The 16,761-nt window shown below is 39.5% G+C and overlaps 1 protein-coding gene across 1 annotated transcript; it reads left to right on the top strand.

Moving 5' to 3' along the window:
* The first annotated feature begins 6,674 nt into the window (after positions 1 to 6,674).
* c22h6orf203 (chromosome 22 C6orf203 homolog) lies at positions 6,675 to 8,669 on the top strand. Its single transcript, XM_004084824.4, has 4 exons — positions 6,675 to 6,781; positions 7,448 to 7,892; positions 8,107 to 8,179; positions 8,266 to 8,669. Exons 1-4 carry the CDS (start codon positions 6,778 to 6,780, stop codon positions 8,446 to 8,448), a joined length of 705 nt encoding a protein of 234 aa, XP_004084872.1. The 5' UTR covers positions 6,675 to 6,777; the 3' UTR covers positions 8,449 to 8,669.
* The last annotated feature ends 8,092 nt before the right edge of the window (positions 8,670 to 16,761 follow it).

Here is a 16,761-nt window from a genome sequence, read left to right as displayed (position 1 = left end):
CGTTTTTTCCAAGCTGATATGATCAAACAGCAGATTTCTGTGTTGACTTGTACTTATATTTTTCTTGTTTTTCCAATTTATTAAAATAGTTTTTTTAGCAATACAAAGAGTTATGAAAATGATAGATGCCAATCCTTCTATATCGATGGCCCTCATGTCACCAAGCACACAAAGTGACGGTGAGGCCGTGATTGAAACCTTAAACCAGACTGATAAATCGGCACATACCTGCTGCCAGAGAGCCTGGACAGGTGTGCAGAACCACAGTGCGTGCATGTAGCTGTCGGGTAGATTACTGTAACAGTGCTCGCAAATGTCTGAGTTACTGAGACCCATCTTGAACATCCTCTGTCCAGTGTAGTAAATTCTGTGTAGAGTTTTAAAATGGATTAGCTGCAAATTTGGACTTTTTGTCAGTTTAAAGGTGTTTAGACAAAGTTCTGACCAGAAGCTTTCATCTGTGCTGATGTTCAAATCTGCATCCCATTTTGTTGTTGGAAGGGAGATATTGTTATCTAAATTACATAAAAGTTTGTATATTTTGGAGAAAGTTCTATTCATTGAAAAATTAATCAGAGTGGTAACTACATCTGGTAGCTTTAAATCGTTGTCTCTGTATTTAAACTTTTTAGTAATACTTGATTTAAGTTGCTGATATTCCAAGAAGTTATTTATTCCATGTTTGTCTTGAAGTTCCTGGGGAGTTATGAATCTTCTATCAATAATTATGTGCTCTAGTTGTTTTATGCCCCCTGCTTGCCAAGCTGGGAAGTGAATCATTTTTTTGTTGTCCGGGATGTCCGGGTTTTTCCAGATGGGTGTCATTTTGCACGGTTGAAGTGATAATTTTGATATTTTGAGAAATTCCCACCAGGCTGTTAAAGTGGCGTTTATATTAATAGTTTTGAAACAATCCTGTTTTTTAACTGTTTGGCTAATAAATGGTAGATCTGACAGGTTGATCTTTCCACATAACGCCAAGTCTAACCCAAGTCTAACCATGAGTTGGTTTCTGGATTATTTTTTAACCATTTTAAGATTTATTGTAATCTATTTGCAAAAAAGTATTTGTGGAAATTAGGTAATTCTAATCCTCCACAGCTTTTTGCAGATTTTAAAGTTTTTAGACTAATTCTTGCAGGTTTATTGTTCCATAAAAAGCTTGATATGGATGAGTCTAATGTTTTGAACCATTTTAATGGCGGTTGTGTGGGAATCACTGAGAAGAGATAATTAACTTTGGGTAAGATTTTCATTTTAACCATGGCTACCTTGCCCATAAGGGACAGAGGCTGGTTGGTCCAGCGTGTTAGATCGTCCTGTATGCTTTTCAGTAATGGGGTGTAGTTTAGCTGCACCAGTTCTGATAGTTTGGGGGAAAAGTAGATACCCAGATATTTGATATTTCCTGTTTTAAGTGGAATTGTGAGCCTTTGTTCCATATTCCTGTTGAGTGGTAATAAAACAGACGTATTCCAATTAATGGAATAGTCTGATATGGAGGAGAATTCATTAATGATCATTGCTGTTTCATTTACAGAATGTAAATTCCTTAAAAACAGTAATATGTCATCTGCATAGAGACTAATTTTATGATGGCTGTGTTTGGTTTATATTCCTATAATGCTCTCATTCTGTCTTATTGCTGCAGCTAGAGGCTCAATGAATATAGCAAAAAGAGAAGGAGAGAGTGGGCAACCCTGTCTGGTTCCTCTTCCAAGAAAAAAACAGTTTGAAGTCTGTTTATTAGTTCTAACTTATGCATTGGGGTTGTGATATAATATTTTGATCCAATTGATGAATGATTCTCCAAACCCAAACTTATGGAGGGCAGCAATATGGAACTTCCAATCTACTCTGTCATCTGTCAAAGGCTTTTTCAGCATCCAGCGATAGTACCGTCATTTCCTGGTTTTCAATGGTGGCAAAGTCTATTATATTAACTAGTCTACGGACATTGTCATCCGAGTGTCTGCCTTTGATGAATCCAGTTTGGTCGAAGTCAATTATGTGAGGGGTGATTTTTTCTGTTCTCTGTGCTAGTGCTTTGCAGATAATTTTTACATCTGCATTGATTAGAGAAATGGGGCGATAGCTTGAAGGACTAGTGGGGTCTTTGTCTGGTTTTAGAAGAAGGATTGTGTTGGCTGAGTTCATGTTAGGTGGCATTGATTGGCTCTCATTAATAGATGTGACCGTTTTATAAAATGTTGGTGCCAGTTGTTCCCAGAATTCTTTATAAAACTCAGCAGGAAAGCCGTCAGGCCCTGGTGCTTTACCATTAGGCATAAGTGACAGAGCTTCATGAAGTTCAGACAACGAGAACGGAGAGTCAAAGTTTGTGATTTGATCCTCATTTAATCTGGGTAGGTTTACATTATTAAGAAATGAGTCAATACTTTGCTCTAACGGATTGATCTGTGATGTGTACAAGTTTTTATAAAAGTTTTCAAATGCGTTATTAATTTTGACCGGGTCGTGAGTGACATTTCCTGTTTGGTCCATAATAGAGGTTATTGATGATTTTTCTCTATTAATTTTAAGCTGAATAGCCAGAAATTTGCCAGATTTATTAGAGTTTTCAAATCTTTCAAGTCATAGCCTTTGTATTTGAAATTGTGTTTGTTTATTAATGATGTCATTTAACTGCAGCTTTAAATTTTTCAGATCTCCCAGAATGTGTTCCTGTGCAGAAGCAGTATAAGCAGTCTCCAGGGTTTTGATTTTATTTTCTAATTTTAATAAATCTTTTTCCTCTTTACGTTTTTTGTGCGTTGAATAAGAAATGATTTTCCCTCTCATGACTGCCTTTGCTGTTTCCCAAAGAAGGCATGGTGAGATGTCTGGAGTATTGTTGAAGTCTAAGAAGGTTGCCCACTCTTTTTTAAAGAATTCAAGAAATTCCTGGTCCTTTAACAGAGACGTATTAAACCTCCAGGTTGTACCAGAGGGTGTGGATTTTTCCCTAGAGATATTTACAGAGACTGGTGCATGATCACTGATAATAATTGGATGGATATTGGAGCTTTGAATATTTTTTTAAAAGAAAGTTACTGATTAATAAATAGTCTAAACGGGAGTGTGAGTGGTGAACTGGAGAGAAAAAGGTGAACCCTTTAGTGCTTGGATGACATGAGCGCCACGTGTCACAGAGAACCAGATCATTCATGTACTGCTTTAGAATACTTGCAGACCGCCATGTACGCTGGTTTGCTGCTGTGCTGAGTCTGTCAAGATCAGGGTCCAAAACAAGGTTGACGTCTCCTCCGATAATGATTGTGGAGTCAGAGTGAACTGAGAGTGAGGTGAAAAATCTGTGAAATAAGGAAGAGTCGTCAACATTAGGACCGTAAACACTCGCTATACAAAAGTCCTTATTCTGAATGGATATATTGATGATTACAAATCTGCCTTCTGGGTCAGTAACTGTATCCTTATGAGTAAAATTTAGATTTTTATTAATTAAAACAGCAACTCCTCGTTGTTTGGAGTTGTAACTGGCAGAATATATGACTGGAAATTGTAAGCAGCACAGGAGGTGATTCAATGAATCCGATAAATGGGTCTCCTGCAGTAGAGCTATATCTGCTTTTAGACCATCCAGGTGATTTAACACTTTCAATCTCTTTGGCCCAGAGCCAAGTCCACGCACATTCCAGCTAACGATTTAGACTGTTCATAACTGCTCTGACTGAAAAGGTGTAAAGCTAAGTAATGCGTGTGTGCCAGTCCTTGTGCGCGTGCCCGCATTGCAAACCCGCTGCACGTGACAGAGAAGCGCTGTGCATGTGTGCGCGTGAACGTTTTCTGGCTATGTGAGGTGCGTGTCGCATGCGTCTAATGAGAGCCTGTGTGAGGTGTTTGCAGTATGTCGGCGTGTGTGTGCGGTATTGCATGTGCACGCCCATGTGCGCTTGTGTGCGCGCGCGCCCGTTCCGTGCATACATAAATACTTACCGAGGATGAATTGCTGCAGTTGCTGCAGCCCTGGGAGAGTCCTCAGGCCATCCACGCTTGGTGGGGCAGGGGGTGGTGGTGGCAGTTTTGGGTTTCACCATGACGCAGGTATAGTAAAACTCGTCAATGAGTTTCTCCAGGTCCTCCAGGCTGACAGAAGCCTAATACTCTCAACAGGTTATGTTAGTTTGCTGGAAATATTTTAATATGGCGGAAAAATGAAGCAAGATCGAAAATGTTTGTTCAAGTGCTTACGCGCCGCCAAGTCGACTCACCACACTCGTCTCGCGGGGAGAGAGTTTCTCCACATGGACTTTTTTTTCTAAAAAAAAATCAAACTTCTGTTGCCAATCATAAGCAAGCTCGTTCAAAGTCCACACCCCTTCTACTAATACCTTCTCAGGAGAAACTGTCAATCAAATGTTCGAGATGGGGGCCAGTGGGGCCCACCTGCTTTTACTGAGTTGAATCACTTTTGATAAGGAAAAATTATTAAAAATTAGAATTAGCAAGAAGATGTTAATAAAAAGTTATGAGAGACAAGAATGGTTATTCTGACAAATAGAATGAATAATTCATGACTGTCTATTTATCAGTAGAAGTCTATATGATTTTGGCTTCTTGAAGCCAGCAGATACTTCCTTCTACACGCTAAATGTATAGTAAATATATAACTGGATGAATTGTGTGTAATGTTATTATCTATAGAAAATGCCTTGCTTACAGTTCCACCAAATTGAAGTCAATTCAGTCACCATTTTCCCGCAATATATCCATGTTGGAACCAGACATCCTCGATAAGTTGTGAATTTTCCGTCTACATTTTTAGCCCTTGTGCTATCTTAGATGACCCCATTGACATTGACGTGTTTTCCCTACCATGACAAAGGTGGATAAAGGTGGAAAGATTTCATGTAATCCATAGACACCAGTGAAGATCACAAATCATTGAAGAAAAAAAAGGTTCAGCGCACTGTCTAGTGGGTCTAGATCAGTGTTTTTCAACCAGTGTGCCGCGGCACACTAGTGTGCCGTTGTAGGTACCGGATGTTCTCGGGTTGCCGGATGTTCTCGGGGTCCTTCAGGGTCCTTCAAATGAGTTATATCACTAGAGGAGACATCACGTGGTTCCTCATGGGAGGAGAGCACCGCCATCTTGGTGAGGTCAAGTTTTGAAGACCAAATCACTTTTATAACATTTAATAAAGAGCTCTGTTTTTGTTTTCAATCACTTCATTATATGAAAAAGAAGAATGGCTTGAAATTGCTTAGTTTTGTTCAGAAATACAAACTTCACGAGTACCCCTAACTTAACTAGTATTAGACTACTTAGATTTTTTTCTATGTTCCTTTATTTTATTTTACTTATGTTTTTATTTATTTGTGTGTTATGTTCATTGTTTCTTTTTTTCCCCTCTATTCTTTATTTTCTATGTCAATATTTTATATTTGGCAATGGTGACTGATCTTCGAGGCAATATTGATTACATCGTAATTGTTCGTTGTTAACGTTAATGTCATTGTTAATGTATGATACCGCAATTGTCAATAAAGTTTTTTAAAAAACTTAGCGACGTTAACTCATTGGTCGTGGCAACTTACAGCCAATCAAATAGTGTGACGTCATCATTGGTCGAAGGACCCCGAAGGACCCCGAGAACATCCGGCAACCCGAGAACATCCGGTACCCACACCGTGAGAGATGGTCAAGTGTGCCGTGGGAAATTGCCCTCATTAACTGATCTAAAAACATTTCCCATCTCCATGATTTCAGCTCTCTGTTCATCCAAACAGGCCCTGATAAAACACTGAGGTGTTAGGAATATAAAAGATCATAAATTACTTTTTCTTTGCGTTTATTTTATTTTATTAAAGACATTTTGATAAGGTACCGCGATTCAGCTGCACCTTCGGCTGTATTTTGGAAACGTCCCGTCCCTTTATCTCTCTCCACCAATCATTCTTAAAGGCTTAATCACATGTCATCAGTCTGACCAATCAGAAGTGGTTAAAGTCTTCACTTCCTTGTCCCGATTTAGCTCGTAAAGTCGCTCAGTTCTAAAAAAAAATAGCAGCTAAAGCTCGTCTTTAGCGGTGTAGCTTCCCACAGAATCCGGTATCAGACCGTGGAACAAGTGAACAAAACAATGAAGCTCCGAAAACCGATCTCCGGCCGTTTTATGCACTACATCTCCCATGATGCATTGGGTTGTGAGAGTGACGGCGCATACAGAGATCTGTTGTTAAACGTCTTGAAACCAACGAACACACATCAAACTGTTTTTAAATCTTCTAACTTATCTTTTATTGCATCTTTTAGAAAAAAACAGCTGCAGTTTCCAGCTTTTCTGCAACAATTATCTCAAAAATGCATGTGAGATTGCGGAGGGGCTGTAGATCAATACAGACTTTTTTTTAAATTTTTGGATGCTGGTGTGCCGCGGGATTTTTTTTAAGGTTAAAGTGTGCCGTGGCTCAGACAAGGTTGAAAAACACTGGTCTAGATGACCCAGCTCCCAATGTTAAAGTGCCTAGGATAGCACAAGGGTTATGGCAACCACTCTCTCTAATCAGGAATGAACATATTAAAAGGCCACACCCTATCTACTGAAAGCGGGCTTTGGAGAATCTGACCTCAATCGTTTATTAGTTTCAAAAAACTGTATTCCTTTTTTTGGTAATTATTATATCCATGAAGATATGTTGACAAAATTCCCCTCCAATCCAGTAGGGGCAGTATATTCACGACTGCTCCGCACAATAACTCGAGAAGAAGACTGAGGTGCCTGCGGAGTGCAGGGAAGCTATGAAAGGTTATCAATGGGTAGGTCCGGAACTTCTTAAACAACACATTTAAGGCATTTGGTCCGTTGAAAGGCGGATACAGTGGCTGCGCTTTGTTTTCAGCTCAGGACGTTTGATCTGCTTCGACTCACGAGCGCACTGACTAAAGTTATGCTACGTATTCGCGCATATTAGCTCCTCCTGTTGTTGGACCCTCTTCTAATTGACACAGAATTCGTTTTTTAATAAAATGCATCAGATCAAAAAACAAAAAAACCGCCAAGAACTGGAACTAATGATAAATGTCATATGTCACAAGCTGATGTCAGTCTTTTGTTGTCCAGTTTAGCCTGTTAATAATAATTAGAAATCAATTTTAGCTACATAATAGAAATTTTAAAATGTCTATTTTCTTGACGTTGTTTTTTTTAAATAATGGTGTAATAATTGTTTTTAAAAAGTTTTAAAACTGGACAATTGTTTGTTGAGCTTTAAATAAAATGTAAGCTTTTATTTTGACGGTCAGCCTAAATATGTTGTCTTTTATTTTGGATTATGTTGATAAAGTTGAATCTACTTTAACATACTTTGTTGTTTTACGTCATAGTCTTTATAACTCAAATCAGGTTTGGGTCAGGTTTGGGCTGAATACACCTATTGCTGTTTATAGATGTATAAAAAAATGTTTATCGCTGCATTTTTACAGTGACTAGGTGGAGCGCCAGAATGCAAAGCCTGGTGGCACAGGTACTTGTCATGAGGCAGTTGGGAAGGTTCAACCCTCGCCACCTGGTGGCGGCAGGATATGGGCTGAGGCAGACTCACTGGTGTCCCAGGGCCATCCACACTCTGCAGCTGTGGGGCTCCCGAGGAGCCCCCTTCATACACAGTGGTCACCAACTCGTCTTTCACCTCAGAGATGCTGACAGGAGCTCGTCGGTTCAACATCTGAGGTTTAAAAGCAACAAAAAGAAAGCTTCCTCTGCAGCTGCACAGGATGAAGATGAGGAGGAAGACGAGGATGACCAGGAGGACAGAGATTATGACAACGTTGACCCAAATCTACCAAAAGACTTTAAGGATGTAGAAAAACATGTTCGATCTTTCCGTTTTGATGTTATCATGAAAGCTGGCCTGGACATAGCGCGCAAGTGAGTAAATGAGTCAGTGCAGAGATCTCACTATCAAAGTTTCTTCGCAAAAATATAAAGTTTCTAAAACAGTAAATGTTGAGCCAAGTGGTGGTGTAGAAATCCAAAGTTAGCAGTGTATTATTGCCAGGATTTTTCATGTAAACACAAAGATTTAGCAGAAAACATCTTTGTCTTTGAAACTGTCTTTTCAATCCTCTTTTTGTTGTCACAGCAAAATTGAAGATGCCTTCTACAACAACAAGCTCAGATTAAATGGTCATAAACTCATGAAGAAAAGTAAAATGGTATGTACTCCTTACTGTAAAATATTTATAATTTAATAGTTTTTGCTTTGATTTATTGCAATGTGTTTTGTTGTTTTTATTTTAAGGTTAAAGCTGGGGACTCCTTGGACCTTGTGCTGTCAGAGAACCAACAAACAAACATGGTTATGCTCATGAGAGTTGTTCTTCTTAAGGTTGTTGATGAAAGCATTAATAATGAAAAGTATAAAGTTTCCATTAGGCGCTGGAAACATCTTGAGCTTTCCAAAAATGATGCTTTTAAGCAGTAAACTTTATCAGAGAATAGGGGAGTTTATCTGGGTGGAAAAAAAGTGTATTTCTAGTTAATCACCAAGCAATATTAAATGTTCTTATCTCTTTGCAAGTAGACTTCCAGTAACTATTGGATATCTTGATGATCAGAGTTTAAGAAAAGTGGTGGGGACTAGATCTTGTGGTGGTTACTTTTGGTTTATGACATTGTCTCAATAAAGGTTCATTTTGAATCATGTTTTAATTTAATTTAATTAGAGAGGTTTTATTTACAAAGTAACTTAACCATGGTGTGTCAGGGACAGGGTAGTCAAATGAGAAAAAATAAATTCTTAAAAATGAAAATATGAAATAAAATATACAAACTGGGCCCAAGAAAAAGAACTCAACAGAAAGTTATCTTAAAACTTTAACTTAATCAATTAAACATTAAAAAACTGGTCTTACAACATACAGACCCTTTCCAAAAACTATAACATGGAATAATGTATTTATTTCTTTACAAATTCAGGGCCCACTGTTGAATTTATTTCAAGTATTTGTTTATTTTTGCATTAAAGCTTATATAACCAATAAAACAGGTTTTAAGAAAATTACAAAAATGTTGAAGAAATCATAGTTTACAAAAAAGAAATAAAGACAGATCAAATTGATCAAAACAAGAATATTTAAAAAATGATATATCCACCTTCAACAGTATGCAGAGGGGCCAGGTCCTGCTGGAAGATTTAATCTGCATCTCCAGTAAGATCCTTCAGAAGGAATCGTGCATTCCTCTAAAACATTCTGCCAGACCAGGGGTGGTTTACTACAGCCAAATGTGGCCCGTTAAACAATTTAATCTGGCCCGCAAAACTTTAATAAATGATATTGCTAATCCTTAATATTTAATTTTTCATGTATTTCTGGTGTCTTCTCATAGATGGTAGATAACAAATATTTTGATCTTTGTTTTCGTGCAGAAAGATGCAGGCAGTCATTATTCTGATCATTCCATGAATGCAGCATTTCTCTAAATCTGCATTTTCCCTGAGAGACATTAAGCCATTGGTGCAATTGGCACTAAAATGAAAACAAAAAGCACACATTTGGTAATAAAAACTTAAAAATGTCCTCTGTATTAAAGTATGTATAAATTTTCAATCAAAATTAAAACATGTTTTCATCTAGATTCCATGTAACGTATTTCCCTTCTGAGGTGGATTACCAAAACACTTCATGTGTCTGCACCTGGTTCAGCCCTTCTTTCAAAATGTTTGCCCACTCCTGTGCTAGACTGTTGCAGTGATTTTGGATTGAACAAAGCAGAGTTTGGACATTGCTGCCCAAATGATGACTGACTGTGGAGATTTCACTCTGGACCACTGGTTCTATTCTTCACCAGTCTTCCTCCAAACCCTTGGACCTTGATTCCCAAATGAAAGCCACACTTTACTTTTATCAGAATATTGGACATTGGACCACTGGCTAACAGTCCAGTCCTTCTTATCAAGAAACAGTTGAGACGTTTCCTCCGTCGACCCAGATTTAGAAGTGGCTTGACCTAAGGAGCCTGACAGTTGTAGTCCACCTCCCAAATGTGCATGTGGTGGTTTTTGTAGCTTTTTCTCCACCTCATTCCACTCTTTCTTAATGTCTGCTAGGTTCTTGAATCTTGATATTTTGATAATCCGGTAAAGCCAGTGACGTGCGGTGAGGTGCATGGCTAGTGAGGCACCGACATCATCAGTCAGATTTACAAACAAATCAACCCTACAGGGTAGCTTATTGACCATTTGATTGGCAACAGTTAACCCTTGTGCTATCCTAGGCACTTTACCATTGGGAGTTGGGTCAGCTAGACCAGTGTTTTTCAACCTTTTTTGAGCCACGGCACACTTTAACCTTGACAAAAATCCCGCGGCACACCAGCATTCCAAAAAAAAAAGAAAAAAAAAAAAGCAGAAACTCACAGTCTGTTTTGATCTACAGTGCCCCCCCCCCCCGGCAATCTGACGTGCATTTAATAATTGTGGCAGAAAAAGCAGGAAGTTGCAGACGTTTTTTTCTAAAAGATGTAATAAAACTTAAGTTACATACATGTATGTATACTGTATGTTCGTTGTGGTTTCAAGACGTGTAACAAGGACGACTCATTGTACGCTGAGGCGCTGTCCCTTTAAGCCAATGCATCATGGGAGATGTAGTGTGAAAACTGCCAGAAAACGGCAGAAAGTCTCGCGTCTCTGAGCTTCATGGTTTTGTTCACTTGTTCCACGGTCTGATACCGGATTCTGTGGAAAGCTACACCGCTAAAGACGAGCTTTAGCTGGTGTTTTTGTTGGAACTGAGTGAGTTATGAGCTAAATTGGAACAAGGAAGTGAATACTTTAAACACTTCTGATTGGTCAGACTGATGACATGTGATTAAGCCTTCAAGAATGATTGGTGGAGTCGTGGAAACAGTAAAAGCTGCGGGACTTTTCAGATAACAGTTATAGCTGCAGCTAAATCGCGTTACCGTCATTCTTATAAAAATGTCTTTAATAGAATCAAATAAACACAAAGTAAAAAGTATTTTATGATCTTTCATATTCCTAACTACTCAGTGTTTTATCAGGACCTGTTTGGATGAACAAAGAGCTGATTTCCTGGAGATGGGAAATGTTTTTAGATCAATTAATGAGGGCAATTTTCCACGGCACACTTGACCATCTCCCACGGCACACTAGTGTGCCGCGGCACACTGGTTGAAAAACACTGATCTAGACCCACTAGACAGTGCTCTGAACCTTTTTTCTTTAATGATTTGTGATCTTCACTGGTGTCCATGAAATCTTTCCACCTTTATCCACCTTTGTCATGGTAGGGAGAACACGTCAATGTAAGGGGGGGTCATCTAAGATAGCACAAGGGTTAAGTGTGTTGTTTAAATTTTCATTTCAACATTTTTTTATTTTCAAACTGTAGCATAGAAAAATATCACCAAAATTGTTTTTATTGACTTACTTTTACTCATAAATGAAATTCATTTGCAGTTCCTTCTGAAGAAACACATGGACAACCTGTTTGTAAAAGTGTTCATTTACTTTTTCAGTTTTAAGTCTTTCAATTAAAATCACTGCCAATGACGTGTCTAAAAATCTCAGTCCTCCATTTCTAAAATTATGCTAAACAATATTAAAAAATAACTGGACGGCTATCCCTGCGACAGACCGGTGACCTGTCCAGGGTGCCCCCTGCCTCCGCCCACAAGTGGCCGGCTTAGGCTCCAGCAGCCCCGTGACCCCTAAAGGGATGAAATGGTAGAAAATGAATGAACTGGGGCCTCATTTATAAACGTTGCGTACGCACAAAAGAAGGCGTACGCCACTCTCTACGCAATAGTTGATATTTATAAAAAGCAAACTTGACGGGAAAATGTGCGGTCCTTCACGCAAGCTCTGACCCAGGCGTACGCACAAAAACGGGTAAAATGAGAAATGGCGAAACCGTCAGCAGATGGAAGAAACAAGTGAAAGTGACAGTGTGTGCCAAATCGTGCTGGCATGTGCTGTGATACACAATGTGGCACAGCTTAATAACGTGCCTCTACCCCCTGGTGCCGATTGCTGTGTTGGCCCCGACCCTGAACCCCATCCCCACCATTTTGACCCAAATGCTGCTGCTGTGCGCCAGCGTTTGGAAGTGATGCGTCGCTTGTAAAGAACAACAAAAGGTGTGGAAAATATTATTTATTCAAGATTCCCTGATCGTGCAGTTTATTTCAGTCAGGGCAGTCTTGATTTCGCCCCAACTCCTTGGCCACCTCTCTGATTGAACTAATGACTTCCCTCTGCATTTCAAGGACTGCATCGGTGAGGACACGTCCACTGCTGGAGGGTTGAGAGCCGCGTGCCTTGGAGACGCTGGGGCCAGACGGCTGCTCAGCTGCAACATCGTAACCACTGGCCCCGCTGGAACACCCAGCAACTAAAATAAAATTGTTCTATATTAATAAACTGTAATTGTGTAGCCTGCATGTGACTTGACTGCATTCATTTTATTATTTTCTCTTACCTGTGTCACCCGGTGCATCTGGCGCGTCGGTGTCCCCCTCCGCCTCAGTCACCACTCCACTTAAAAGGGATTCCCCATTAATAGCCGCCAGTCTCTCATCAAGAGGTCCCCCCCCCCCCGTGGCAGACACACCCTGGCGATGGAGCACTAGACGTCTTTTCGCCTCGACTTTAATGTCCGACCATTTCTTTCATTTCTTTTTTATTTCGGCCACGGTCCGAGGTTGTGAGGCTACAGCATTTACGGCGTCTGCCACCGTTTGCCACTCAAGTGCCTTTTTGGCATTAGTAATGCCCACACTGTGCCCTCCAAACAACATTTTTCTCCTCTTTTCCACCTCGCCAACGATAACTTCTACTTCACATTGAGTGAAGTTACGTTTTTTTGATTTCCTCTCTGTGTTTGCCATGGTTTCGCAATCAATGAATATTAATTTCTTGGGCGTTTCACGGACTATTTATGGGCAACTATAGGCGTGTCATGAAGCCGCAAAAGCTGCGCTACATTTAGAATTGGTTGTGATTTATTAAGGGAAAGATGCGTAGGATGTGCGTGCGCACGGTTTTATAAATCCGAATATTTCTGTGCGTTCGCATGTTTCATCCGTACACCACTTCTGACGCAAATCCTTTATAAATGAGGCCCCTGGACGGCTGCACTTGACTTGCTACCCCTATTATTGTCATATTTTTTGGGATCACCTGTGCCCTCTGCCATGAGGAGCGCGTGCTGCGTGCCTCACCTAGTGTATTTCTAATGCTCATTATACTGGATAAAAAAAAAGACGAAATAAATGGGTCACAAACATGCACCAATGTAACCAGACGGTTGACGAGAAAAAACCCCCAAAGTAATTAAAAATAAAGCATATTTTATGATAATAGAAAAACTGAATCAGCAAAGCACGTGCATCAGCTGCAGCTTAGTCAGGATATGCATGACCCTTGTGCTATCCTAGATGACCCCACCCTTCCATTGACGTGTTCTCCCTACCATGGCAAAGGTAGATAAAGGTAGAAAGACTTCATGGAATCCATGGACACCAGTGAAGATCACAAATCATTGAAGAAAAAAGGTTCAGAGCACTGTTTAGTGGGTCTAGATGACCCAACTCCCAATGTTAAAGTGCCTAGGATAGCACAAGGGTTAAAAAAGTATATACATCTTTTTTATTGTATGCACGTCACTGGCTGAAGACATCTTCTCCTGCCCCATTTTGTCCTTACATTAGATCACGTGTCAAATCCGAGGCCCAAGGGCCACATTCGGCCAGCCATGTAATTAAATCCAGCCCGCGAGATCATTTTATATTATAGTTATCAATAGCCCGTCGAAGTGTAGCGCTGATATTCACATTCACTAGAGATCCCATACTGCAGCGCTTCAGCTGCCCAACAAAATACACTGATGAGCACCTAGACTGTGAATTTCTACATCACAGGACCTCAAACCAAACACAAACAAACTTGTTGACAAAAAATGATCCCAGGGGGATATTCCAGGAAGCATGTTTAAACTAGCCTGACCTTAAGCCTGAACTCTGGCTGAAATCCGCCTGAACTTGCTTACTCTGGGTATGTCGGTTCCAAAAGACCGGATACGAGTTGGCGTAATTACGCTCGACTTAGTAACCCTGGGTTAATGCACGTGCATGTCAAGTACATAAAGACATTCTCAATAGATCGCCGATTTCCAGAGTCACCATGGAAACGCGTGGTGAACCAAAGAGAGCGCTATACTTTAGTGAGACGGAGTCTGAGATTTTGATGACGGCATATGAAGATTATACATCCATCAAAAAAGTAACACGGCTGCATCATCAAAAGAAAGAGTTTCTGCTTGTAGTAGAACAACAGACAAAGTAAACGCACGAGTTTCTGATCTTATTTCCATTTTCCTTGTGACGCATACATATATATAACTTATCCAATTTTGCCACGTTGAATGAACTACTTCTATTGGTGACAAATAATTGAGTTAAATTTAATCAACCTAATTTCTTACGTCTATAAAACTCAATAATTGTTTATACAACTCAAATTTATGTGTTTATCTAACTAAATGTCATATTACTCCAATTCAATTAATATTTTTTCCATCTTAATTAATTATATTTCTTGATCTTTCATATGTCTAAGTATGAGCCGGCAGATATGCTCAATCAAAAGGACGGAAAAAAAATGCAAGATGCGCACAAATTCATTAAAGAACTCTCCGTCATTGTCATTACAGCAATAAGCGGTAGGGGTGCTATATAAACTCATCATCCTCTCCTTCACTCTCACTCATGGTGCAGAGACATAAGCACAGTAGGACAAAATAACTCAGCAAAACACGGCAAAACACAGTAAAACAGCTAAACAACTAAACACATTTGGTCAAAAAGCCACACTTAAACCAAAATCCGTCCAGACAGGCAAAGGAAATGGTATCCCACAATCCCTTGCGGTGCCGACCTAACAGCAGCACCAAAGCTACACCTACTTAATTGAATTAATTTGAATGAAAGTAAAATAACTGTCTGATAACTACGTGTTATTTTTAAACTGACTTAAAAAAAATATTTATCTTAACTGAAGCAAATAACTAAGTTAGATCAAAGTAAAAAAGTTTAATTTTCCAGCATTCATATGTGGTCTTATCACCCTCTCACGGTGGAAAAAGTATTATCTGAGTTTCTTCATCCACTAAATCATCTTCAAATGGACACGCCATGCTGCTTCACCTCTATGTAAACAAACTAACCTTCAACTAAACCTGCTCCCGACCAGGCAACTTGACATACTCTGAAACATACCTCCATTTCTGGAACCGAAAACTGAGGTTATCAACTTCCTTAGCCTCAAACTTACCGTGGGAGCTAGCATAACCAGCTTCCTGGAATACCCCCCAGGTGTCCAGCTTATTTTTGAAAAGCAAAAACAACATGACGAAGGACACTAATGCTAGAATCATCGGATGGTATTTATGTCTCCAGCCATTTTGTTTTCAAGTAAAGTACAAGTCGGGACACCAGAACATAGTGACAGACTTTTTGTCCCGTGACTTGGATGAATAACGACTTTTAAAAGGGGGACAAAGTAGTTGTATCTATTTGTCACTTCTCTGTAATTGCTCATCACTTTTAGACACATCATGTATCTAAAACACAACCATCAAATGTTTACACTCGTTTAATTTAGTCATGTTTCCCCACCTTCTCTTCCTGGTGCCCAAAGAACAAAATGGTGGCCAAGGCCTTAACTTTCTGTTTAGGAGTTGGGCATAGGAAGTCAAAAGGATTTGGATTTCTTTGTATACCTTCTGGTTGTAATGATTTGAGTCGTTTGTGTAAGTGTGGCTACGTGTAATTTCTGAAAGGCACACTTAAGCTGTAGAGTCAGAGCCTATAGATGACGCTTCTTTTGTAAATGAGCTTCCACAGTTCAAGATCTTCATGTTTAGATGTTTACTTTCCAAATGCATTGTGACAAAAAACAAATTATGGTACAAAACATATAAACGTTAAAGTTTGGTCAAAAACTACTGAGCTCTCTTAGCTCTATAGCTTCACTAAGCTAACAAGAACAAGGCACATCAACAATGTTGTTTCTCTCAGCCAATAGAACTGCTGGGCTCCCGAGTTGACCTATTCTTTTACAAAATCCAGTACAAACGTTGTAGAATGTTTAAATGGCTCTAACAGTTTATTTATGTTTCCACATACACTCATTCACCAGCACCCTGTCAATAAACAGCATCGATGGCAGGCGTTGCTAACCCGGGCCTCGACAGATGCTGTACGGATATCATAAGTCTGATTCGCATATTTGGATGGGCAAAGATTTTACATGAAATGCCCTTCCTGACACAACCCTCTGTATTTATCCAGTCTTGGGACCGGCAATGATACCTTGGCTTGGACCCACTCGTGTCTACATTACTGGAATTATGAAAATGAATAAAGTTTTCTATGATATTTAAACGGGTCTATATATGTTCTATTTTCTAATAATTGCTTCACCTGTTGGTTCTTTTTCATGAAGCTGTTTAACTGTAGTTTGATTTATCTCATTTTTGTTCAAGTCTTGTATCTTGTCAGGTGTCCTTTCAGCTCTTTGGTCTTGGTTATGGTGGAACAGTTACAGTCTGATTGTTTAGGGGGTGTGGACTGGTGTCTTTCATACAGATAACTAATTCAAATTACAGGTGACCAGTGCAGGATAAAAGAACTTCTTAAAGAAGTAGTAGCAGGTCTGTGAGGAATAGAAATCTTGTTGTTGGTAGAAAATTAAAGCTTGTTTTCTGCACCA

The sequence above is a fragment of the Oryzias latipes genome, chromosome 22, assembly GCF_002234675.1.
Source record: "Oryzias latipes chromosome 22, ASM223467v1".
Lineage (NCBI taxonomy): Eukaryota > Metazoa > Chordata > Actinopteri > Beloniformes > Adrianichthyidae > Oryzias > Oryzias latipes.
Note: the sequence above shows the minus strand (reverse complement) of the source record. Positions and strands in the feature narration are given on the sequence as shown.